Genomic DNA, 26703 nt, shown 5'->3' on the forward strand with positions numbered 1-26703 from the left:
TCAGTCAAACAGTTAACAGTCTAGAAGTCACCAGGAGCATAAAAATGCAACACCAACAATCAGTAATTCACTTTAAAGCTCCTCCCCTGGCTTTTTAGCACAAAATTTCATACAGGAGATAATGCCATGGCAGAAGACTTCACACTTACAGAATATTGTTTCACATAATAATAAATCAAGAAGCCTTCATACCCAGAGAACATGGTACCAAACTGATGTTCCTCCAAAATCAATATGAAAATCAGTATAGCTGTCCTGGACACCCATCAAGCAATACTTCTGAACAAAAGGCTTAGGGAAGACAGAATCATCTGGCCAATAATTTTCCACCCATGAAAGCTTTCTGGCAATATCTGGTACTTCCACTAATTCAGACATCCTTTCAAAGAGAAAAAAACAAAACAGAAAAGAACCATAAATATAACCAAGAATAATCACACCTCTTTTAAAATGACAGCTTTAAATTTGATTCCTACAAAATTATTACTTGTGTTTTATTCTCACATTACATCATAATAGTTATCTACATAAAATATGCAGCCTCCTATCTTTCCCACTACAGGCATTATATTACTACGCATACTGTTCAGCTTAGTGAAAACCACTTCCTGTGTTCAAGGAATTGAAGTCGATACTCACTTTGTGTCTGAGAATTCCAGGCTGATCACATTCAATACTTTGGGCCGGTCAGGATTTGTGAAATACTTAATATAATTATGGAGCTTCATTTTACTGTCTGCTTGTCTTGCTACATCTATTACATCTATCACTTTGTCACCACCTGTGAAAAATAGGATGACTTTCTTAAACTTATCACAGATAAACACAGCCAATTCAGGTGTTTAAGAGAAATTCAACTTTTTTTCCAGTCTTTTTCAAAACATCTCGGCACAAAACCTCCACTACCAATATTCTCTTAGAACAGGCAGATCAGTATAAACCAACTCCTTATCAGGTCTAACTTTAATTGCTATAATCAGCTAAGTACAGAACCAAAAACACTCCAAAAATAAGTCCTCTTTCCGGTGGCTAACCACAAAGAAAGAGCAGTATAGAATGACTGCAACTGGTTTAAAAACTTGGGTTTGTGGCTGCATTGGAAAGACTAGTGTAGAGAAAGTTACCAAGGTAGAGCTATTCTTCACTCCTCCTATTAATCATCACCACAGCGCTTGAATATTTAGCACAAGGACTATTGAGAATTATTTACAATAATAAATCCTGCTGTTCACAGTTTGTAATTCTTAGCAAAATGAACTAAACTTGCGCCATGATTAATGTTATTAAAGTTGAAGACTATGCAGGTACTCCTTTGCAAACATTCTGTAACACCCCCCTTCCCCCCCCCCCCCCCCCTTCTGATGCATAACTTTTAAGCACACAGTAATTTCACTAAGTAATTGCCATGACTGTGCTTCATTTCTGAAGACAAAGACTGGTTTAAGTGCCAGGTATTTTGAAGTGATACATCTGTAGAGCTAGACAAGCAAGAAGCCACTTTAGTCAAGAGAAAGCCAACAACATCATTACAGCAATTGTTTATGTCCATTTAGCTATACAACAGTCAAATTTGACAATTACTTCTGGAATGCTGGAATGTATCTAGATGTACATTATTAACATAATTACTTCAAAATCGCAAGGTGATACTAACTCACTAAATTCCAGGTGGAATAACATTTATTCAGTTTTCTTAATTTTTATTTCAGTAATAGAAAGGTAAACCTGTGGCGTTCCAACTTTTTTTCCCTAAACTGGAGAACCTGGCAGGTCAAAATATACATATGAGAATGAAACTATCAAGTTACTTTAAATCTCAAGAGGCAGCATTCCGAAGTATCAAAACTATAGTAACATTTTAAAGCAGAACATATTACTGTTTATAAGCATCATAAACATAACAACTTTCCATATACTACATACTTTCTATGTTCTCGTGCCACTGTAAAATGCTGATAGACATGAAAACATACTTTCAACTCACAAATTTAGATTATCACAAGAACACAGACAAGGCCATATACAAACTTCTCAACTGTACTTTATGTTACAGGAAATTACTGTCACCCTGCAGTTCGCTCAGTCTCTATTTCTCTGTACTGCACACTTAACATGAGGTTGAAACAATGAGAGACTGTCAAGAGAGCTGATAAGGAAGAAACAGTCCTTGGGAAGCTCTAGCTCTCCTGCTAAGTGAAGCCAAAGTAAGAAATTTTCCAGGAAGGTCGATTTAATTCAGAAATGTCAGTTTACTGAGCCCAAAACATTGAGTTTTGCAATATCTTAACCAATGATTGAACATTATTGATTATCGCAAGAGTGGTTCATTCAATTCCCACAAAGAGAACAATCTTAAAAGTCACTATACTTTACAACATGAACCAGAGAAGAAAACCCTGTTTAGCTCACATGAAAATTACCATTGTTGATAGCTGGAAAGACTGTACTGGAAAGACTGTACTCTCATCATGTGTCTACCACACAGGAAAAAAGAAAACAAATAAAGCAAGCAAAATTAACTCACATGTCTTTAATTTTAGTCTGTGATAGTCTTCAATTTAGATATATATTTGGCACCCTCATAATAAGCTCTTATAATCATGCAAATATTTAGTTTTACAGACAGAATCATCTGTATATAGTCCAGAGTGACTCTTACCTACATAGCGTTCCACATCTAAAACGGAGAAAGTTGGTGGAGGAAGCCTGAGCCCCAGACCATCTAATTTAGGAACCATAATGGGAACATCAAACCCATGTTTCTCTAAGTATCTTTGTGTCAGCTGGCTTCCATGCATTTTCAAAATGACTTCATCAGCACTGGTAGAAAGAAATACTGGAACATTAGCAAAAAAACATCCTCCAAGCACTAATGAAAGAAAAAGAATTTTATCGTAATCTGGGGGAGAACAAATTGAATGGCTACATTTGAATCCAAGAGAAGTGGTCCTGTTATATTAAGCATGTAAGTGAAAGAAAGAAAACTATGTCAACCAGCAAGGAAATGTTTACTGTCACACATAGCCTGGGAACTCATGGTCTTTCTATATGACCGAGAACAGCAGTTTAAGAGGACACAGTAATTTAAGAGGATGAGAAAAAGGAATTCTTGGAGAAGGCATTATAGTATATTTTGGTAACAACAACAACAACCACCACAACCTCTTTTAAAGAACTGTTAAGTCATTGTGTTTCAGTGAGATAACCAACCACAGCTCAGGATGAAAATACATCCATTTTTCTCCACTTTCCTCCAAAGCAAGTGAGAACAGATAGACTACCAGCACACATAAACGTTCTATGTTTTTGGAACAGAAGTTGAGGAATAGACAGAAAATATTCTGACAGTTCAGGCACAAAAAAGCAAAGCAACCACTCACGCTACAACACTCACTCCCCCCCACAAAAAAAAAATAATAATCAAAACCCCCAAACCTCCAATCCTCTCAAACCACCACACAGCAGTGCCAACAGACAACATATCCCAGTGCAAAACAGGAAGCTATATGAAAAGGCAAATGTATCCACCTGAAACAGTGATGCGGAGGGGAGGGGTGGAGGTGGTGTTAAATTCTAAAGGAGGAGGAAGTCATCCTCAACCTTCCTTTTCTGAAGCAGAGAAAATGTCAGCTGTCTCCTCTAAGACACACTCAGCAACAACACATCTCTCTTTTTTTCACTGAAATATGTAAGCAAAGCTCTGGTACCTTGGGAAAGAGCGAGCCCGCAGCTGTTTAACAAAGGTCCGTGTTCCAGCCTGCACAGGCTTGGAACCATCATCCAACTCTGTGTAGTCATGTCTGTGCCAGTTCCTCCTCTTCTTCACTACAAATTTCAGAAGGATTAAACTTTTAATTAGTTAAATCAGATGGCTCGGCTTTGCAGTCATCCCATCAGTGAGCCTGACATGCCTCAATCACATCACTATGATTTTAACAAACCTTATGGTTTATGCAAGGGACACTCTACCTACCTGCAACACATTAAGTCTTCAGGACACCTGACAGTAATCGTTTATACTTCTATCTACAGAATTCCTTTATACATATATGTATATATATACACTTCTATGTCAAAACCTCAGTGCATATTATACACAATTTAAGCCTCCATATCCAGGGCAGCACAAGTAAACAGCAGCAGCCTGAAAGCTGTCCAAATCTAAAAGGTCAGCAAGAAAACTCGGAAATTAAAGTTCTATTTCTAAACCTCAGACTTTTTTGTCTCTTCAAGATTCATAGACTTCATTTTATGTATTACCACAAAATTAACAGCACTTAACCCCATTGACCTATCTTACCATATGAGCATATCCATGTCCAGTCTGATAGTGTTACTACTACTCAGTATCACATACTGTTTGAAACCAAATCACCTTCCTCATATCCACTGCTTGTGTCTCCATAAGAGTTTTGGGTGTAAAGGGTTTTGGGCAGGTGTGATCTCCCTTATGCAAGCACAATACATATAACATAAGCATTGCAGCCCAAAGCAAACAACATCTTCAGTGGTCTGAAGCTTTAATCCAGTGTTACAGCATATTAATAAAGAAAAATCAATTAATGTTCTATTATAATTTTGGGAGTCTAAACTGATACTTCAGTAGCAACTAAATTGCATTTTTAACAGTTCCTTATAAAGGGCTGAGGAAAATAAAAAATAAATTAAAAAATAAATTAAAAAAAGACCCCTAGACATTCTCATTAAAGTTGTTGTGTTTATTTCCCCATAAGAAATGACAGATACAAAAATGAAGAAAACTAATACTGCGCATAGAATCACAGGACACTGCCAGGGATGAGGCAGCCACAGCTTCTCTAGGCAATCTGCTCCAGTGCCTCAACACCCTCATAGTGAAGAACTTCTAATAGCTAATCTAAATTACCCTCTTTCAGTTTAAAAAACATTCCACTTTGTCCTGTCACTACAGGCCTTGGTAAGAAGTTCCAGGTCGCGTTTCAGTTTTTCCTAAAAAAGCCAAACAGTGCTCCACAGCGTTAGATAGTGGAAGACTGGAAGACTGTCCCAAGAATATTTTACTGAGACCTGATCTATAACTTAACCACTAATATTAAACAAAAATTCAACAGGAGACAGAAAAGCTACTGTTCCCTGCCAACGCAAATGGTGTTCTACAGGCATATACAGTCTGCAGTGTAAATACAACACCCAGCTAAAGAAACTGTATTAACAGGAATTGTATCTTTACGGAAGTGCTTATTCTTAAGTCCACCAAAGTCATGATGCACCCAAAATCTAAAAAGCTACCAACAATACTGAAAACGCAGCTAACAGTAACAGGAAGCTAAGGACTTCAGGGAGAAAAGGTAGTTTCTAAAAACAAAAATAAAATGCTGCTTCTCCAGAAAAAAAAAACATACAAAAACCCACAACCAAAAAAACCCAAAAACCAACCCACCCCCCCAACCCACCCCCCAAAAAAAAAAAGCAGTTGATTATATAGGAATAACTGAGATAGACATTAAACCGAAGAGGTAATTGTTCCTATTGATAAGCTGTTTCCTACAGATGTGACAAAATGCACCCTTTATAAGACACTTAAGAGAATAAATTGACATTCGCAGTTATTTGCTAACCTGCAAACCTGTGCTGAAGAGCCTGCTTAATGAGCCAACTACTCAAATACAGTAAAGCATCATAAATAATGAAGCCAGGTTTATTAAGTTTTCAAAGCTATTTTCTCAGTCATAAATAATGATACAAAAAATTAGTGGCTAACACTAGTTTGCAACAAAGTAGTTTCTCATAAATTCACTGCCATTGTAACAGCTCATTAAAACTGTAAAATGATACAGCTGCTTATGAGATTTTACAGCAAGATCCAACTTATAAAATGTACCTTTCTAACACTTAAAAATCATACATTATTCTTTTACTTAGTACTTGGCAATGCACTTGCATACAGTAAATCACAGAATACCACTTCTAAGGCCTGGTACATCATCTCATATTGTCAGCTCAGACCAAACACTGGTCCAACAGTCATAATGTCCTGACAATCACAGTCTAGTTAATGTCTACTGCACCTTGTGCTCCCTTAAAGCTCTGGACTCTCTAGAGTCTGGTGACAGACCTGTCACCAAAGTAGAATATGAACACTCTAAATCAAATAAGGTAAGAAAAATCCACAGTGGATTACTATTTTTTGAAATTGCTCTTATTATTATAATTTAGGATTTTAGGATTAATTGCTTAGCATTTAATACACATAGCTGCTTACTAAAGGACTTGTAAAATTGTTGCTCTTCAGAATCAAGATGAGGATTTCTTTTTGTTTGAAATACAAGAAAAAAATGATGGGTTAATTTGACCTTTACGCCTAACTATGCAGTAGCTTTCTTTTCATTATTGGAACTTTTACATTATTAGTTTTGTAGAATACCGAAAGTAACCATACGCTTGATAGTATGAAGTATTGTTTCTTGTATGTTTTTAGTAAACTTTTTGCACTATGTTGTTTGATTAGATGGGATTATGTAGTACAGCATCTGCTGAAATCATAGGTATACTTGCCCTCCTAAATCAAACAGATGGATTTTTTCTCTTTTGAAACTCCTCTAGAAAAGGGATTTTAGAAGCTGTAAATGAAAATGTTTGGGTTTGGGGTTGTTTGTTTTTGGTGGTTTTTTTTTTTTACTTACATAATTTCACACTATTTGAGCATTGTAGAGTGTTGCTGCAACAGCTGAAGTCATGAGACATTATAGGTCTCTCCAAACACTAGAGCAAGTAGAGCCCAAGCCACAAACTCTCATAATTTGATTCTGACAGCTTAGCTAAGAACAGATAATAAAATTCCAGGTGAAGACATATTTTAATATATCACCTCATGCTTGGGTTGTAAGTGACATGTCTGAACCACCAACTAAATCTAGATGATCTACTTACCTAAGGCAATATGAAGTAATAAGGATAATTTTTACCACAGATTCTTGTCTTTTTAAAAAGACTTCCAACACAAAAATCACTCTCATCTCACTGTCAAATTGCTGCAGGTGAGACACAGCTTACATTAGAGCTAGTAGCCTCTGCGCTGTAAGAAAGGTTATTCACAGGCATCACAGTGAAAAATAATAGTTGCCCTAAATGAACAGAAAAAGTTTTACATTTACTAGTTTATTAGTTTGCAAGTCTGATATGATCCCCCTTCTACTCCTTCTAGTCCCTCTATTCCATAGGGAACAACAGGCAGAAAGGTGGGGAAAGAAACGGTTGTTACTTGTTATTCTGATTTACAGGAGAGACATGAATATTTTTAACTGAAAATGACACTGGAATACTAAACACTACAAGCACGTAAAACAATTAACTTACTTTTTAGCCCCTAACCTGAAAGTACCTAATCCTGAAGTCATATACTGTGTAACATACGTATCATGCAACATACATCAATTCCATCAATAAGTGATGCTTTATGACTTTGTTCATAATCCACAAGACCACCGCTGAGGATACAAAGGTTTTAAACTGATTTCTAAATGGTATATTCAGCTTTGAAAAGATACTAGATCTTAAGTCATTGCTGACTATAAATCATCACATGGTCTTCAAGGGAAAACAAAACAACACTTTTTTTAAACAATGATACCCTAATTTTCATTCTTTTTCTCTCTGCCAAGTGCAGATTGTTTTCTCCTAGCTCTGTACACTTTGCTTTCTCTAATCTATAGCAGCGGTTTATATTTTATTCTATCTGCATCTCCAGATCAAGGAACCTTTCAGGATTGTTTGTCTGTTTTGTGGAGGTCTTTTTTATCAGCTCAGGGTTAGTCATGTAGAACAAGTAACTTCTAAATAATCAAACCCATCTTGATCGTTCTTTTGAACAGTCTTTTTTCAATTGTACATGGATAAAGAACAGACTGAAAGGGTACAATAAAATCCGAATAACCCATACTTACTTAGAGAAGGTCCATGGAGAATTGCACAGTTGGGACAATGGTATAGATCAATGTCAACAGCATGGTGCTCCTCTACCCCAACACAGCTGGAATAATATTTTTAGAATGTTAATGACTATACATGCAAGAGTTTATATATATATACACACATACATATTGAAAAACATTAAAATTCTTATCAGAATACATTTAGTCTATAAAATCATAATGATACCAAATTATCTCAACTACTGAGTTGCCACATAAATTTTGAGTAATCATTTGTTTATTGCTGAATAAAGAATGTCACACACAAAAAAAAAAAAGAAACAAGAATCAGATTTCTTTACAAATGAGTACACAATATATACCATTACACTCATCCCGCCAAAAAGCTTTGATCCTAGTTACAGGAAACAGTTTATGCAAAATCATTTGGGCGATTTTCCTTACAAAAGGTATGATCTCAAAAAAAATCTGAAGTCTGTGCTGTCAATTTATAGAAGTGACCATGGATTTTTTCCCCTTGCTTTTTGCCTCTTCCCCCCCCTCCACAAAAAAAAAAACCAAACAACTAAACACGTAACTCCTAACCCCAAATCAATGAAGAATACTTTCATATTCTTCCTGAATTCTTTATACTACTTGTACTAGCTATGTAAGCTACAAAAGTGACCACACAAATCACTCTGTAGAAGGGTTTTTTTTTTAAACAGCAACAAGTATTTCAAAGAGCACCTGAGAGATGTAGTGTTTTCCTGGTGCACATTTTTTCCCAGATAAAACAATCAAAGTGGGATTGAAGTTGAAAATCTTTGTAATGGTCATGACAAAGCATCTACACAGCTGTATTATCTAAACAACATGAAGTCAAACTGAAGTCCATTTTCTTATAAGTTAAAACACTAGAGGTTAATTGGATAAGATGTGCTTTTGCACAAAGTTCTCAAGGGAAAAAAAAAGTAATCCCTGCTTGGCTGGTAGGATCTGAATTCTGGCAGACTTCTTTCTCTCAAAAGTTCATTGACACTTAAGAAATTGCTGACTTTATAATACAGAAGCAAGAATACAACACCCAATATTTACACCAAAATTCAGTATTTTTATTCAATGCATTCCAGGAACTTGAAAACTTGAACAGTACTCTATTCACGCAACCCGTTTCATATCAAAAGTGTAATGACTGCTTAAACACTGAAGCTTTGAAATGATCCAGCTACATGAAGTCTTTTCCCTATCAGTCTAGTGCCAAAACTGCTGACATGCTCCAGTTAAGTGTCAGGACATGCTGCCAAAACAATACACTAAACAGTCTAACATTCAAAGAGCACCAAGGAGCAATTCAAATCTGAAACTGAAGAGCATCTCCCATGTAACTATCAATGAGAAGTTCACCATTCTGAATTCCCTGTCAACAGCTGGTGGTTCTACTTTTCCATTCACTACACAGCACATCAAATTTCAAAAATTATACAGCTTCTTTATATACATGCTATTTTAAAATCTAAATGCAAAACTCAGCTGCCACAGTTCATCACAATTCTTGCAATATTTAGTATCTGTTTTAAAACCACAACTACAAGAATTGTTATTTCATGAAAATTCATCTGACATATAAACAAAGAGAAAGGCAGAAATGGTCTTCAAAAATGCATGTCCCATTTCCTTCTGCTTGTGTTCCCTCTCTTTTTATAGAGTGGATGAGTAACTCAATCCTATGCATTGTAAGGAAAGCATTTCAAAATGTACACTCCAGAAGCCCCACATGAGAAGGCTCAGTTTATACATCCTTCAGAATCCCAATATTTTAAGCTGCATTTCTGATTTTTGAACAGCTAAAGATATTTATGTTGGACTGTATCTTGATCAATTTTGTGTAATTATTTAATGAAACAGTTGGAAAATTTCACTCTCTTTCCTTCTTCTTGGTGTTCGTCTATCTGAAACATTCATCATCACCTCTATCAGTTTATCTTGCTGACTAACATTAAGAACTTTGCATCAAAGTCCAGTAAAAATTCTTTGACACTGTTGGTCACATTCTGTCTAAGAACATTATTTTTATTGTCTCTTATAGAATGGTACAGAATTTGCTGAAAATAAATCAGAAATTCTATTAAGTACTAAACACTTTTTCTGACTTGATTAATTCCATAGCCCCAGGTGCTTTCATGAAAGGTTTTGTGGACAGAGACAGCAGGTGACACTGGAATAGTACTAGAACAGCTGGAATAGCCATTCAATAGAGAAAGCAAACATTTTCAGTCTACTAATTATGCTCTAAACTCAGAATTAACTGGGAAGGCAAACTAGTAATTGGGAGGTACTGGAAGTGAATCTAGTAGCAGACAACTGACTGCATAGGCCAAATGAGGTACCAGCAGCATCTGCAAGAACAAGCATTACCAAGGATGTCACAGAGCACATCAATCACATTCAGCACATTTCAAGTCACTTTTCAAGTCCCTTTCTCCAACGTACACAGATGAATCTGACATTAATCATTCTGGCTACTAGCAAGCAATCAATTACTGTGGTAAGTGCAACTTCAGACCTCAAGCATCAAAGCAAGGTCACCAAGAGGGAGCAGAGAGCCTGGAAAGCATTAACACACTCAAACACAGTAACACTCCCAATCCACTGCTGTTTTCCTGAATGAAATATCATTATTAACCTTCACCTCACCATCCATTTGGGTTGAAATGTCTTTATTATATATTACTTAGTTTTTTAATTGCTCATCTCCTGCAGGGAGGCTGTAGACTAATAGTCAGAAATGGTGAAAAGTTTACAGTATTACAAAAAGCCAACAACAACAAAAAACCAAAAACAAACAAAAAACCAAAACAATAGAGGAATGTAAAAACCCCCAAAACTGAAGGAGCCTGTGCAAAAATACATCTAACTCTGTTTGTGAAGATGGAACGCCTGAACAGGCCCAGTTTTACTTGAAATGCTTCTGGAAGCAGTAGCAAGGTACAAACAAAGTAGTTAAAAATAAAGAGTCAGACTTTTATAACTTCCCCAAGGTATCCAGTATCAAGGCAAGGTCAGCAAGAGGTACTAGAAGAACGAGGGAAGTGCTCCAGTTTTTTCACATACAAGAATATGCCTGTCCCTGGCGAGTGAAGAAAGCCCTTGCTACTCAAAGTTCAAGGAACCAATTCTCCAGACTTAAGTCTCACTAGAAGGTGAATGTTTCTGATTTAGTCTTAACTTGCTATTTGATTGTTGTTTTTGTAGCTATGTAAAAGGAACAAGCTCCATTCGTAAAAGGAACAAGTGTAAATAAAAAACAATCAGAAAAGGACTAACATCTGATAGACTGATGGACCTCTACTTTTCTGTAAAGGGGAAATAAGGTTTCTTTCTGGGCATCTGGGAGAGGGTATCCTGCAGAGGCTGTTCTCTACTGCAGTAGTACTATTAACGTGCAACTTCAGAGACGAATCCACATAAGTCAGTATGACAGGCTCAACAGCTTTTTCACAATTATGCTGGAATGCCTGTACAAGAAGCAGAAGTCCAAAACATTTACAGGAAGCATTATCCTGAAGACTGCACAGTTCTACATAGTAAACCGCTCAAGGCACCTGACCCCTCTCCTACAACAGCATGACGTTGTGAACAAGTACTGGATCCACGCCAGTCACCACACAGGCTGCTGCACCTTCCCAATTTAATGCCTGCTTGCTCTTGATCCAGTCTGGCTTTTCTCCTCCCTAGTTCTGATGTTACCGAGCACCACCACAACATTTTAGAGACTGCTTAACTTCTTCTGTTGGTATGACTGAAGGAATCCTGGTTTAAGAAAAAAATCCAAAGCACTCTTGATTCAAGGCTCTATTTTCAGTGTCCTTAAGAGGACACAGCTACTTAGAAAGCTATCTTATTAAAACAAGTGGTCTAAGTACCATTTTATAAAATTCCAAGTATAAGAATAATTACACACAATTGCACTACAGAAGTCTAGATATGAGTGAAGTTTGGACGCCCATTTTCCCAATTGTCGCAGTCGAAAAGACTAACAGGATAGATTATCAACTGCCAGGAAGATATTTCTGCTAGGAAATTTTTGAGAATTCCTGTACAGAAGGCGTACCTAAAACATAAATCTTGAAAACAGAGAGAGAGAAGTGATTCTCACTGATCTAATAGAAAGACTGCCGAAAATAATGGATCATCCTCAACATGGAAAAATGAGTTAAACTTGTCAGGAAGCTACGTTGTACACAAGACACCATTGTCTTGTATTTCATCTTCTGTTCCTTTCCCCCATATTCTCCATGAAGAAACATTATGGGTAATCTTCCTTTCTTTATGATCCTATTTCTGAACAAGAACACGGCACATCCTCTCCTTCAAGTCCACCCTTGCATTAGCACCCACAACCTTTCTTGCTATGCTTCAGAGAGCACTGCAGGCTTTACCCGTAAAAGGAGAAAAAAAGCACATCTTAACATCCAGTAAGGAAGAAAAAAATAAATCCACAAAAAGCCTTGAACAGTGGAAAAATACTAGGGGCACTGAGCTAGAGCATGTTACTAGGAACACAGGGCTATAGACAATTACTAGTGGTATAGAGATGTTTCCTATTATCTGACAGAGCAGATCCCCAAAAGGCTTTTTCAATTTCCAATTATTCACAGAACAGCTGAGAAGATATATAGGTGGTGAGTCCCTACTGTGTGTCAACAGGGACGAGGAAAGGAATAAATCAATTCTAGAAGCAGCAAAGATCCATTAGTAACAGAACAGCCTCAGTTGTCCAAACACTGAAGTGGCTACAACAGGTACAGTTTCATATAACATTAAGCTGAGTGTAGCTGTTGGTGGTGAAAAAAGGTCCATGGTAAGGCAGTTGGAGGGATGAGGGTGGCACATCTATTGCTTCTCTCACCAGATCTAAACCAGCAGGGCGTGACATGCCAAATCAGTTCTACAAGCTGACCCAAGGCAAAAAATTAGCCACTACTCAACTCACTTCTTCAGATAGTCTTTAGAAACCCTGACAATAGGATTCCTATAAATGAAAAATAAATAAAATGATACATGTTACAGTTATATGCTGTTATTTACCAAGTAGATGTTATGCCTTGAAACCAACATTGTTTTTTGAAAATATTCTATTATTTCATCTCTACACTATTTTGTTCCTCTAACAATGACTACTGAACCATGGGAAAGAGGTGTCTGTTCGATCTTATGCTGCCAATATACCATACAAAAAAAACTGACACGTGCCTTTTTAGCGTCAGCTTTATTACTGACGTTCACATCATCATGAATGAGATACTTCCATTGATAAAGTGAGCAAGTAACTCCCTAAGTGGTAGGCAAGTATCATAGCAAACTTTTCAGTTTACCTTTAACAAGGTCTACAGTCACTACTTTCAGTTCTAATCTGTTTGAGCGTAACAAACCCCAAAATACTACTGCATTTATTGTTAAAAATTAAAAAAATTTAAAAAATTCAGTAAGCTTGCAAGTTGTGCAAAGAACTTCCCCTACTCCATCTCAGAAATGCCAGGCAAAGCATGGGGCAGGAAGTTAGTTTAGCAAATTTTAAGGAATTCTGTTTAGTCATTTAATTCAAGCCTATTGTTTCCAAGCGGGAAAAGGATGACAAGTAGGCAACATTTACAGGTTAAAACAATGGAAGTACTAAAGATGTCACTGCCACAAGCACATAGCTACATCTGCCACTCATTCAGTGACAGTATTAAAGTACTTAATTAGGAATAGAAAGACAAAGTCATAGTGTGACAATACTGTTGGACAGACTACATACCACCCCACAGCATTAAAACAGCTTAAAAAAAAAAAAATAAAAAAAAAGAAGAAAAAAAGAACCGTATTTGAGGGAGAGTCTAAAACTTAAAATAAATCTTATGAGCTTTAAAACCCTGGCACTCTAGTGCCAGCTAGATAATTTTTTTCTTCCCCTCTCTTCAAAATGCATGCAGTTACACCAAAATAATAAAACTGACCAAAAGCCACACAGTAACTTGGGAAAGTGCATGGAGCCGTCAGTTATCACGTAAGCCTTACTGTGGTAAGCATGGTAACGATTCTGGATGGACAATGCTAGTAATTTTAAGTTTACAAGGATTTACTTTGGCAATTAAATAATTTTAAAGAAGTGACAAAATACACCCGATATAGATCCATACTGCCTTAAAATAAATTACCCAACATGAAAATATAAGAGCTTTTGGTTTTGCCATATTCACTTCCCAAAACAAAATACCGACTGGTATAAACACAACTTCAGCAGCATGCATAAATATACTTTTTTAACCCAATTTAAAAAATAGAATATCAGATTAATGATTTTCTGCCCTCTCAGAGCTACAGATTTCCTCCAGGAAAAAAAAATAAAAAATAAAATCATCTAATTTGTATGGAACATATGCATGCTGGCCCAAAAGTATAGATGGTTTTAATTCATATTCACTCACACACAGAAAAAGGACAAAAATTACATGCAAGACCAGCTTTCAAAATACCTCAAAATACACTAGCTTATTCAATATTGCATCATCCTACAACACACATTAGAACCCCCAGCATAGCAATGCACACACATAAAACTCTGACCTTTGATTGCTTAGAGGCATCTGTTCTGACACTTCTAAAGTCCTAAGAGATCTTAGTCTGCTTTAGATTAGCCATCACACTGCACGTTAAAAAGGTAAATGTTCATTACATAGGTGCAGATTTCCCTAATGTAGTTGAACCCTACTGCTTCTAAATCATGTAATATTTACTTGAAATGATGTATTGCAGTAAAACAAACATGCAGAGAGGTATAAGATCTATTTTGATTTCCAAAGACTCAGGCTTCCTGGACCTCCAATAGCTCTACTAGCACTGTTCTTTCAGAAGACACTTTCGATGGCAATACTCATGCACATTCTTCTATTGAGAAGGAAAATCAGCATACATAATTCCTCTCAAGTAACAGTACTTTTCACTCCCTCAAAGCACAGAGGCTAAAATAATCAGTACATGACATCTTGTCAAAGAAAGCTCAGCTCCACATACTGGATTCTGAAAAGCAGAAACCTAATGGGAAAATTACAATCAATGGAACAAAGCTATCAAGTTGCATAATATATAGGTTCAGTTACAGATACAACAAAGCCTTCTACCTACATTTAGGGATGTAGCCATGTATTCAATCAACATAATCACCATGGTATCTAAAATCTCAGGGAAACAACAGTGACATACATTATTTGTACACTGATTCTTTCATTCTGTAATTCCAACGCAATCTGAAAATGAGTTGAGACGGGTTTCAAACTGAACACATGCTTTTTTCCAGAAGCTGGATTTTTAAGTACAATTATTTCACTTTATTGAAATTGCTAGAATGAAGTTGAGAGAAAAGGGCAATTACTTTTACAAAATACTTTGACAACTGAGTATTTGGTATAATCAGCATAATCTTATTTTTAATCATCTACACCGATGAAAAGATTGTGTGGAGAGCTAATTTTCTATGCAATGATTTCCTGTAAGCAAAATCGAATTTAAGCAAATAAAAGTAAAATGACTGTTCACACTACAGTCAAAAGAAGTACATGCTCAGGAAATCCAAAGAGGTTTACATGCAAAAACATACAATGAAGCCAACATTTTCATTGCAGTGTAAGACTGTTAGGAAGAGACAGCTTGATTCGTAACAGCATTGGCCATCATGGACTACATGTAGTAGTTTTATGAGAAGTACTTCTCCTAATGACAATTTCATGGCAAGGCCAAGTTAACATTACCAAAGTACTCCTGATGTATTCTTTCTGTTTAGTATCATCTATTACGCATGTACCAAATTTCTCCCCTCTTCCTATGCCAACTGAGATTTCTAGTTAGTCTTTCCAACCAGACTGATTGCATCAAGCTGCTTTAAAAGAGTATTTAAAATTAATTTTTGTCCCTGTCCTTTTAAAATCATTGTTTTACAGAAATGAAGGTCTGAAAGAGCCTGGATCTTTTGGTGTAGATTTTAGCAAAATAAGCAGCTCAAGATCAGAAAAAAAAAAAAAAAAAAAAAACAAACAAAACATTTAAGAGAACTACAGCAGACCTCAAAACTAAACAGAATGTCAGTGAGAGCAAAGAAAAAAGAGTTTAAAAGCTGCAGTGACTGTTGATGGCTCTATTTCAGTGTGAAACCGATGAGAAACTAGTACCATACCAGCAAGAGAATCAAAACATAAGATTTATAGGGGAAAAAAAAAAAAAAAAAAAGTATCTGAACTGAAAAAATTTCTTTTAGCACTTTAAAACCAGCACCAGTGTAACCCTTCACAGATGAAATAATGCATTCTACTCAGGAATTCAAAAATATTGTCTGTAGTGGTTCAGACTCCCATCTTTCTCCATCCATTTTCCCAGTGTTGCCAGACTGACACAGCAAAGAAAAGGAGAAACAATAGCTCAATCTTACTTCAGGCACTATGTATTAGAGGAGCTGCAACTGCTAGAAGCATGGTGAAATAAATGAGAACATCCTGCCCTTACCACAAGTAAAGCCTATTAGGTACCATGGGCCTTACATGCACAGAAGAATACACATATTAGTTATTTGGTTCAAAGAGAGAGGGCACTGGATAGGGAAGAAATAAGAACAGAAATTAACTGTCTTCCTAGACACTGACGACAAAATTTTTCCATGATGTATTTTTACCTCCTCCTCAAGACTCCAAACCAATGGAAGCTTACCTCCTCTCCTCTAAGATACTTCAGAGCCAGCCCCTGACAAATAACTGCATCTTATTTACATAATTTGCCTTATTTCAACTAGCAGCCAGGGCTATTCTGTTATAATTGTGCTTACAACTAAGGAATAAACTAACAAAAAACCCCACCTTACAACCAACCAAAAAAAGGTACTTAAAAATAATACCTTCAAACCAGAGAGGTTTTAAAGGCAGAACTGACACACTGTCCTGATTCTATGAAAAGAAAAACAACCACCACTACAAAATCTTCAACCCATTTAAAAGAGCTGTCATAGCTATCTTAAAGGAGACATCTTAGCTGAGTGCCTGTGTATGGTTGTATTCTAACTGAGAACAAACCACCACCCAAAATTGCTACCATTATTTCTCCACCAGAAAAACAGGAAGAAATAGGCTGAGCTCTACTGCAGAGGTAACAAGAAGATGGGAAAGGGAAGTCAGTATACAAGTTAATTAAACCTTCAATCATTCAGGAATAAAGCAACTATGACAACTGTAATACAGCAAATGAAGGCCACCTCTTTTCCTGACTGAAAATATAAAAAAAAAAAAAAAAAACCTTGAATAAGCTTTTAGATATATGTATTGTCCACACACATTTGCTTGCTTCCACTCTTACATTCTTAGTTTATTGTCTTAATCTTTCTCAGCATACTTGCACTCTGTCCCCAGCCATCTTAATGAAGCATTGTGTATGATGTGGTTTAAGAATTACTGTCACGCCAAGTCCTTTGACCACAATCAACATGAACTTCTGTTCCAGTTCCAGTGCAGAATTTCCTGTTAGGTAGCAAGGGCCTTTTGTACGCAGAACAGACATACTAGTTACCTATTTCTAAGAGAGGAGGTATGGGAAGAGGAGGAAAGAAAAGAGAAATGACTGAATCACAAACACACAAGCAGCCTATAAAAAGAAACCCAAAATGACAAACACATCTGAGGAAGCAGTGACATGATACAGCTTGCACTGATCTAACAGCTTGCAGCCACTGGAAGAGGTAGGTTACTCATTCCCTTCCAAGCAAGCACTCCCATTTCCCTTCCCTGCAACAGCCCTGGTACTTGCCTGGTTACAAAACAACCCGTTTTCACACACTTACCAGACGGAAACTAACCTAGCTAGTTTTTCTCCCCTTTACCAAGTCAGCTTACAGCACAGCTGGACAGCTGTCAGAGCCAAGCCATGAGAGGGAGTGGAGAGAGTAACATGGAGAGAGGCACATGTGTAACGTGGAGAGAGGCACATGAGAACTAGGACTGCCCCTCTGGCAATGGAAGTCAGTATACCTAGCCAGGCATAGTGTTGAACTTCACCTCCATTAGTCACTAATACTCAGTACTGTTCCAATCTAATAGGTAATTCCAAGTAGTTTACCAATTAGATTGCAGGGAACATCCCTCCCTGCATCTGAAAAACTTCCTAGAATTTAATCATATACTCTGCACAACACTGAAGACATTACTAAGTCCAAGAGATGCATATACTGGCACTAGATGTAAGTGATCCAAGGTTTTTCAGCTACCACAGTATTTAAGATGGTCTTAATCTGGCTGCCTTTTGATATCCCAATTCTTCTTTGATATAGTGTCTAGTTTATCTCAAGACCTTGAGACCAGTTATCTGTAGCTCCAGCTACAAAAGTAGCTGAAGAAAATACCAGACGAATGTACGACTTTATGCCACTACCACTGTTATTTGCCTACATAACACTCATTCCAGTAATCCACTGAAGTACATTAGTAACCACAACAGATCAGAAAATCAAACAAATAACCCAAACAGTTTGAAAACTAAATTTCTAAACCACAAACAGCTTTCCATAAAGCAGGACAAGAGCAGGACAAATTTTCAGCTAGAGTGCCACCTCCTAGTTTGAGAGAAACACTATGACCATTCTGAAAGGTGAAAATACCTACCCACTCTCAATAAAAGAAATACCACTTTTTGCCAGCTTTTAGGGAAACAAGGAGACTTAATGTTTGCAGGATTTTGGGGAGGTTAAGAGATTGAATAGAAAAAAAACTCACTGGTGCTTGTTGCAGTTTCTGAACTCCAGAATTACCTACACCAAGGTCTCACAGAAGAAGTATTTATTATACTAGTCTTATGTAACATGCATCTCCTTTATTAGATATTAGGCCAACCACCTCTTTTAGGCCATCTGTACTGTATATTAAAAGCAGTTTTTAATTCATTTAGAAATTTTTTGGTATGTCTTCAGCAGTTACATTTCCTTCTCAACAGCTTGAAGTGTTGACTGTTCCTCATCAACAAAGGGCATGGACTGCAGCCTCCCTCCTACAGAGAGAGTACTAGCTGGTTATTCCGGTTGCCTAATAAAGATGAGCTCTTTAGAAAGATCAGGTTGCCTAATAAAGATGAGCTGTTTGAAAAGATCATGAAGTATGACAAGTACTATCAGTACTGTGTTATTTTATGCACCGTAGTCTGTAAAGCTTTCGACATCCTGAGTAATACTGTCAGTAGGCACCATCAGATCTGTCTTGTTCTCAAGCACAGTGATAAAAAAAAAAGGTTTGGAGGTGAACAGTATCAAACCCGGGATGGCTTCTTAGCCTGAGGGGATTGCTTAGAAAGCTAATGATTGTTTTTAAACTGTGCCCCTTCATTGGAAAATTATGTCACGCATGATTTGAAAAATATGACTTTCTGCTAACAACATTAGGCAATACCCTTTTCTGTCTCCCACATCCTAGCACCAGTAACCAATATTAGCACAACCTCAAGACTCCACTGCTGCAAATTCCTTACTTCTGGTTTACTGTATGGCTGATATGCTGCTTTTACAGACTGCCGCAATAGCAAACTTGGCTTCAGCCTACTTTACACACCTTTCAATTGGCTCCTTACACCAAATACAGTTTATCACCTAACTGGTTTAAAAAATTCTGAACCAGAGTGGGTTTAAAGACCTCCTGGAGCCTCCAACTAAGTAGCCTTAACACTCACAGTAGCATTCAGGGTTTCTGCAGCTGTACCTGAATTGAGCCTTGTATTGCCTTCAAAATCAACTCACTAAATAGCTCTCCTTTAAGGGAAAAAATAAACTCATCTGTTTCTCAACTATGTAATTCCTCTTCCAGCCTATAACATTCTTCAGACATTGCTAAGAACTTCTAAGCAAGCTGAGTAATTTCTGCATCTTCTAGCCACGACACAAAATAAGACATGATGGCTCCTATAGCTTTGACATACCTTACTTTTATAAGGCAAATAGACTTGCAGTCAATAGCAAGTAGAGACAGATGCTTCATTTTTTAAGAAATCTGAGAGGAAACTGGCTCAATCCTCTCTAGCTCACTATCCTCATTTCAAACACAGATGGAGTAGCTGATTACATTAACTCCTATTTAAGCTATGATACAAGCAAACTGTTTCAGATACACAGATAATGAGTTTAAATATCAGATGTTACATTGGCTGGCTGGCAGAGCAGTAAGCAGAATAAGCTCCTTCAATCAAATAGATAATGCCTATAATTTAGATATCTTTATTAGATTGTCAGCTGCTCATAGAGATCCAGAGGGGCATAGTGGCCAAAACAGTATCCATGCAGGCCTTAACATATCAACAAGTTACTTCTACACATTAGTCCTCCTACAGAAACCTTAACTGATCAGTCCTCTTCAGATGGAATTAACGAAGCATAGTCATTTTCAGACCACGTGGAAACTTCACATACTGCAGAACAAAGCTAAATAGCTTTGGGGGCTGAGTTACACCAGAACAAAGACTGAATTTTATCTGCATCACATTTTTACTCTGGACACAACTGGACATACTGATTTTAATCTAAAACTCTAAACTCATCCAAGGTTACCAAAGCCAGTTTTGCTTTATTATAAGCTCCCTAGAGTCACTGAAATTTTGCAAAAGCACAAATTTTCATCTTTTATTCTCGATTTTATACACAAACACTTTTAGAGGTAAACTTTACTTCAGTCTCTGCTACTCAGCTCTGCAGCTTTCAGACTGGGGAAAAAAGATTTTGCCTGTATACACCCTAGTGTATGCAGAGGGAGTTCTGACAATGCTACCTTCTTCATAGTGGTAGAATACTAATCACATTCAAACAAAAATACCCAAAGAAATGCACAAGAAGAGTACGAAGCTGGAAGCAGAGGACCTGCTGCAAAAGGTCCCCTGGAAATGAGTACAGACATTTACCATTCCTGTAGAGAATGGTAAAACAGAGACATTATGGTTCACTTACTCTGAAAAACACAAAGTTAATGCTTCGTGAAAAATTTCTGCCTCAAACTCTGCTTAATTGTTTCTATCAGAGAAGACAGTAAGTCTGCAAAGAGCAGCACATCCAAGTGTTTTATTTTGGGTGTCAACATTACAGGAAGTGATTATATGAAAATGTTTTGATATAAGCTAAGCAAATTATGCCTTTGCAATTTAACAGTGAAAGTACACATTATTACAGGTCTTGGGCTATGCCTGCAAGTGTAACCTGCACCATCACAAACTGGAGGCCAACTGGCTGGAATGCAGCTCTGCAAGAGAAAAGGACCTTGTAGTCCTGGTGGACAACAAGCTAATCATTACCCAGCAATGCAACCTCATGGCAAAGGCAGCCAAATGCCTCCTGGGCTGCCTCAGGAAAAGTGCTGCCAAAAAGTGGATGGAGGTGATCTTTCCCCTCTACTCAGCACTACCGAGGCCACACCTTGAGTGCCGAGTCCAGATCCGGGATCCCCAGTAAAACAGACGGACATACTGGAACAAGTCTAGTTAAGCACCATGAAGATGACTTAGGGACTAAAATCTCCTTCAGATGAGTAGAGGCTGAAAGCACTGCAACCATTCAGCCTGGAGAAGAGCAAGTGCAGGAGAAATATTTTCCACATTGATAAAATTATTTATTTCTTTATTTATTTACTTATCTATTAGCTGCTATTGTGGGCAAACATTGGAAGAGGTTGCCCAGGGAAGCTGCAGAGTCTCCATCTGTGGAGACACGCAGAATCCAACTGGACACAGCTCTGAGCAGCCTGCTCTACCTGATCCAGCTTGAGCGGGGTTGGGAGGGTGAACTAGATGACCTTAAGAGATCCCTTCCAACCTCAGCAGTTCTGTGAGTCTATGAAAGTTATTTACTAAATCAAAGTCTTCTAGGTTATTATGGGTCTATCACTACACTGTTATATATCTAGTTTAAACCAAACCTAAGACTACTAGAGGTCCTCTGTTCCACATCAGCTGATGCTAAGAACACTAGGATGCAGCCTTGGAATGAACAGTTGTAAGGAATACTTACTTTCAAATCCTGAGTAAAGAAGAATGAAGGAGAATTTGCAAGAAAGGAGGGGATGTGGTGTGGAAATACATCTACATACGGACATTAGGGCAACATCCAAATAAGGATGCTGGCCTCTAAAGCCTACCTAAATTCAGAAGACAGCTAACCACCAAGCTACCTATACTCACCTAGCACCTCGCCACTTGACCTGAAAATTCCAAGAGCACCATCTATTCTGCTCACCCTGCAAACCCAGCCAGCATGCACCCTGTTCCCTGGCGTCTAAGCCAGAAGGCAAGCACGGATGCAATGCTTTCAAAACATCAGGGACTACAAAAATAGTTATGGAGGAAGAAGTGATTTTGTTTTTCCAAGTGATATGGCGGCAGCACTGCTTATTCAGGTTGTGGGAGTTCAAGCCCACACATCTCAAGGGAATGTTCACCTCCAGGTTACTTTTTATGTAAAGATACCCTTTTACCTCCCCCACTTACATCCTCTTACTCTGCAGAAAGAATCCGAGAATCATGGGCCCAGAACAGAATGTAACATGACCCAAACATAATCTTCTGGTTACGGCACTCAGATATTGACAAGATTATCCTGATTCCCAGTCCCTGCTCTTGACATTAGTGAACAAATACATATGGTGAACATTCACAACCTTCTGCAGGTCTTAACACATACTTTTTCGTAGTCTTCTGATTTAATAGCGTTTTCTACAGGAACATAACATGCTATCCTCTGACTATGAATGCACCTGTTTTTATTTAGAATAAGGCAGAACTGTCCTTTACTCTACATATTTCAGGAAATAGTGAGAACTTTAAATCTGCCTAAAACCTGATTCATACCTGCCAGACTTTTCCAAGTACAAGTAACAATTAACGGTTGCTGCTTTTCTGGTTTGAAAAGGGATAGTAATGTTTTGCTTTCCTTTACAACATCCACCAACATAATCTGAAACCTCCAAAAAGGTTTTTCTTAATAATTATCCAAAAAGTAGCAAATACTTCACATAAGAACAATCCTTTACCAGGAGTCTTTCCTAGATAACAATTTAAAGGCCAATGGTCTCTAAAGAGCCTTTAATGGGTTCTGTAATTCACTGAATGTGAAGTATTAATCTATTTTCTTACCATTCAATTACAGTAGAAAAGTTTTTTTGTTTGTATTACATATCACTGGCTGTGAAACTAAGTAAAACTAAAAACACTAAGAAAAACAAAATCATCAATATACTTGAAGAGTGAGAATTCCCTAACCTTACAATATAACTTGTAGTACATCAATTTAAATACACCCAGTGTCAGCTTTCTTTTTTAGACAGTTTTTACTTTTATCAATTCAAACCATAGAGCTACATAAGACAACCTCAAATTGTGTATTTACCTTCTGCAAATGCAAGAAAACAGTCTCCTCTTTATTATGCTGATTACTCCCTTTGTAGACACCCCCTAAGCACAGAAAACCATCCTAACCTCAGTCCTGATTTTTTAGACACCTGAAAACCAGAAGATCCATTCAGTCACTTAGTGTCTGGTACAGAGTTTTAAAAAGGAAGTATTTGCTCTGCTCCCAGTGTATTAGCATATAGTCAGGAAGTCTCCAATATAGTCAATAAATTTCCAACAATGATCATTCAGAGATTCACAGGTTTTCTTCCAAACACATACGAGGGTACACAGGGCGCTGGCAAGCTTAATAAGGGATAGAGAACATTTCCTAACAAACAAAAACCTTGTTCCATAGTATCGTGGTGCACAAACTTCATAGGAAGCTGATTAATTACTCGAATAGCTCAGAGCAATGCTGACATTCACACTGGAAAGAGAACTGTGTAGCTTCCTCAGATTGGCATTATAAGAACTTTACTACACTTTGTTAACCAAGAATCCAGTACACAAAGCGCATTTACCTGCTACCTCACAACAACAACAAAAAAAAAAATAGACTATTCAGAACATTTACTAATGTGTTATAAATAGCATATTTTATTGGTGTTGTCTTAGAACACTGTGAGAGTGCTCAGAACACTGCACAGAGAGTTTCCTGCTTCAAGCTGCGATACAGTCCACAAGCAGCTCCTTGGGATTTTCCATGTAGTCTACATAGGAAACTGACACTGTATACAGCAGAAATGGATTCACTTCCACATTCACCACACATACACCAAGAACAGCAAGTAACACATTGCAATTCACTCTTAATTACATAATGTAGATTATTTCATTAAGTGTGGTCCAGACAAACAAGGTGTTTGCTCAAAATCATTTCACTGATCATCCAACCATACTTAAAAGACTAAAGCTTCTGAACGGAGTTTCATGATGCTTCAAGCACAAGCTACAGCCAAAGCATTTGCTTTCACTCAAAGACAACACTTTTCAGCAAGGACGCTAGTTTAACCACTCAGTACTTTAGCTATCCCATTCACTGTCAGCAAGAGTAAGAACTGCATTCTAAACTACTTTTTCTATATTCATTTATATCAGAGCAGCACATTTTACTGCAGCATTAAGAGAACCCAACTGATGCCCCTAAAGGTCCCAGCAATGCATACAGGAAGGTATGGCATCAGAGGCACCAAGTTGCTGCTCATCTTTTCATGACACTGATGTGTCCTCTGAGCAGACAAATACTGTAGTCAGAACTTGAGATTTAAGAGAATACAGGTGTACACCATTTTTGTTAACATGCTTTTGGTCTTGTCTGACCTAAGAAATACCTAGGACATCACGGTTTGGGCTTGAGGCTGTGGAGTGTCCATACAGCACACCATCATGAAATAAAAAGGGAAAACAGTATCCTGAGAGGCAGACTGGCAACATTTGCCTGGGCACAATGTCACATTAGCAAAGCTATCTTGCTTTTTGGAACTGTTCCTAGATTGCTCTGTAACAGCACTTCGCAGCTCACTGATCTGCCCATTCATACCCGTGAAGGCCGTTTGTTAAGTCACAGGGCCTCATTTCACTTCCACTGGTTCTTGACACTGAATTTCCCAAGTCAGCGTAACAGCATAATGTAATCCTTTAGTGAAAAGATCCAAATATTTTTGTTATTGAAACAAACCTAAAAATGTGCATCTTGGGCAAGCCAACTCCAAGTTTTACAAGTACTATTGGGTAATAAGACACTGCAATGTCTTTGACTGCTGTTCATTTACCCAATTTGGCCTTTGTTTACTGGCCCTCAAACATCAATATCCCAAAAGGAGCACATCACTCTGTTCAAAAAATACTGCCTGATAAGTGGTAAGAATGACAGATCAGATCAATCCTATACCCTCAATATCGAAGATTTCATTTCTCAGAAAGTCACCTTTGCTTGCACTCATTTTCATGAACTACTGCTTTAAGAGCTTTTAAGTGAATAAAGCATTAATGTAAATGGAATAAACACAATTAAATTTATGAAATTAGTTTCCCAGGCTAGCTGCAATGTCAGCTCCCAGTTTCAAATGAAAATAAATAGGCTTCATACCCCAATATATTAAAAAACTAGAACAGTCATCCTCATCCAGTTGGCTTTTAAGACAGAATGATGTGGGAGGGATTTTAAAAAAAAAGCTTTCTTGCTTTTGTGGCAAACATCAGCATTTATGCTTGCCTGAGCAACAATGAACTCAATATTTTCAGAAAGAAAGACCAGTTTTAAAGTCTACTTTAGTTAATGCTGAAGTAATGGAGAAAACAGTATTAAATATTAATCCCATTCAAAAGCAGAATTGACCTGAGGAGATGTAACTAGCCACATAAATCCACATTACCACCATATAGCAGACATCTCAAGACTATTCATACTCAATAGATTGTTAGTTCTGTGTATTCATGAGCTGATGTTACAATACATTAGAAAGGACTGACAAATGAAAAATAGCTTAGCTATTTTAAAAGCTGTATATTTCACTAAAAACTCTCTCCTACATTGCTAATAAAGCAACAGCAAAGTTGTGAGACAAGTGTAGAACCCGGGCACGTTTCTGGTTTTAAGCATGCACATTGTACCTATGAAAGTCTTTACTGATTACTCAAGAGTTGCTTTGAGACAATAGTATTGTATTTTAGAATGCTGCAGGGGAAGTAAAAACATCTACATGAAGATGTTGAAGATCATCTTCAACTGTGAAAACTGCCATGCAAACAGAACAGAGACACTGTATAGGACAATCTTTCTAAAGATGATACAAAGTGCACACAAAACTGCACCGAGCGTAAAAAATCTCCTAGTGAGTATGTGGACAGTACACATACATACACACAAAAAAAAAAGTGAGAAACCACAAATGAAGAATGAAAATTAATGTGATTTAATCCACTACTAGCAGTTAACAGAGTGATACTCCACCGTAAGGCTTAATCTATTAATCCATTTTATTGCCATTGTGTTGCCACAAGAGAAAGCAGCATTATAAAGTGATCAAGATAAGTTTAAAGTAAAAGGAATATATTTCACACTCTGCACTGTAGCACCTGATAGATATATACAGAATTTAGGGGTACCAAGCAGCAGCCCCCCGCCCTGACATCTCTTACCTCTGTACTTTGTAGATACAGAAGTCACAAACCAGAGACTTTCAAAAACATTTTAATGCTATGTAAGCATTAACAAATGACATTTTGGACTATAAAATATTTGTATCTTTTAACTAACACTGAACAGGCAATAACTGATTTGTACTTTAGACGTTAGAACTATTAGCATTTAACAGTTGTTTCGAAACTCACCAGAATCTTGTTGCAATTCTAATTTTAAAAGCTAAATTATGTACCCTTCAGT

General features: G+C 37.3%; 1 protein-coding gene across 3 annotated transcripts in view; it reads right to left on the reverse strand.

Moving 5' to 3' along the window:
* KDM7A (lysine demethylase 7A) overlaps window positions 1–26703 on the reverse strand; it is a 67071-nt gene that overhangs the window by 33993 nt on the left and 6375 nt on the right. For all 3 annotated transcript variants that reach the window (XM_065681041.1, XM_065681035.1, XM_065681025.1), the window contains exons 2-6: window positions 7923–8008; window positions 3708–3825; window positions 2660–2820; window positions 640–781; window positions 193–379 (exon numbers count right to left, since the gene is read on the reverse strand). In XM_065681041.1, coding sequence (XP_065537113.1) covers window positions 193–379; window positions 640–781; window positions 2660–2820; window positions 3708–3825; window positions 7923–8008 — 694 coding nt within the window. The remainder of the gene's footprint in view (window positions 1–192; window positions 380–639; window positions 782–2659; window positions 2821–3707; window positions 3826–7922; window positions 8009–26703) is intronic.

Source organism: Lathamus discolor, chromosome 1, assembly GCF_037157495.1.
Source record: "Lathamus discolor isolate bLatDis1 chromosome 1, bLatDis1.hap1, whole genome shotgun sequence".
In the NCBI taxonomy this organism is placed as follows: domain Eukaryota; kingdom Metazoa; phylum Chordata; class Aves; order Psittaciformes; family Psittacidae; genus Lathamus; species Lathamus discolor.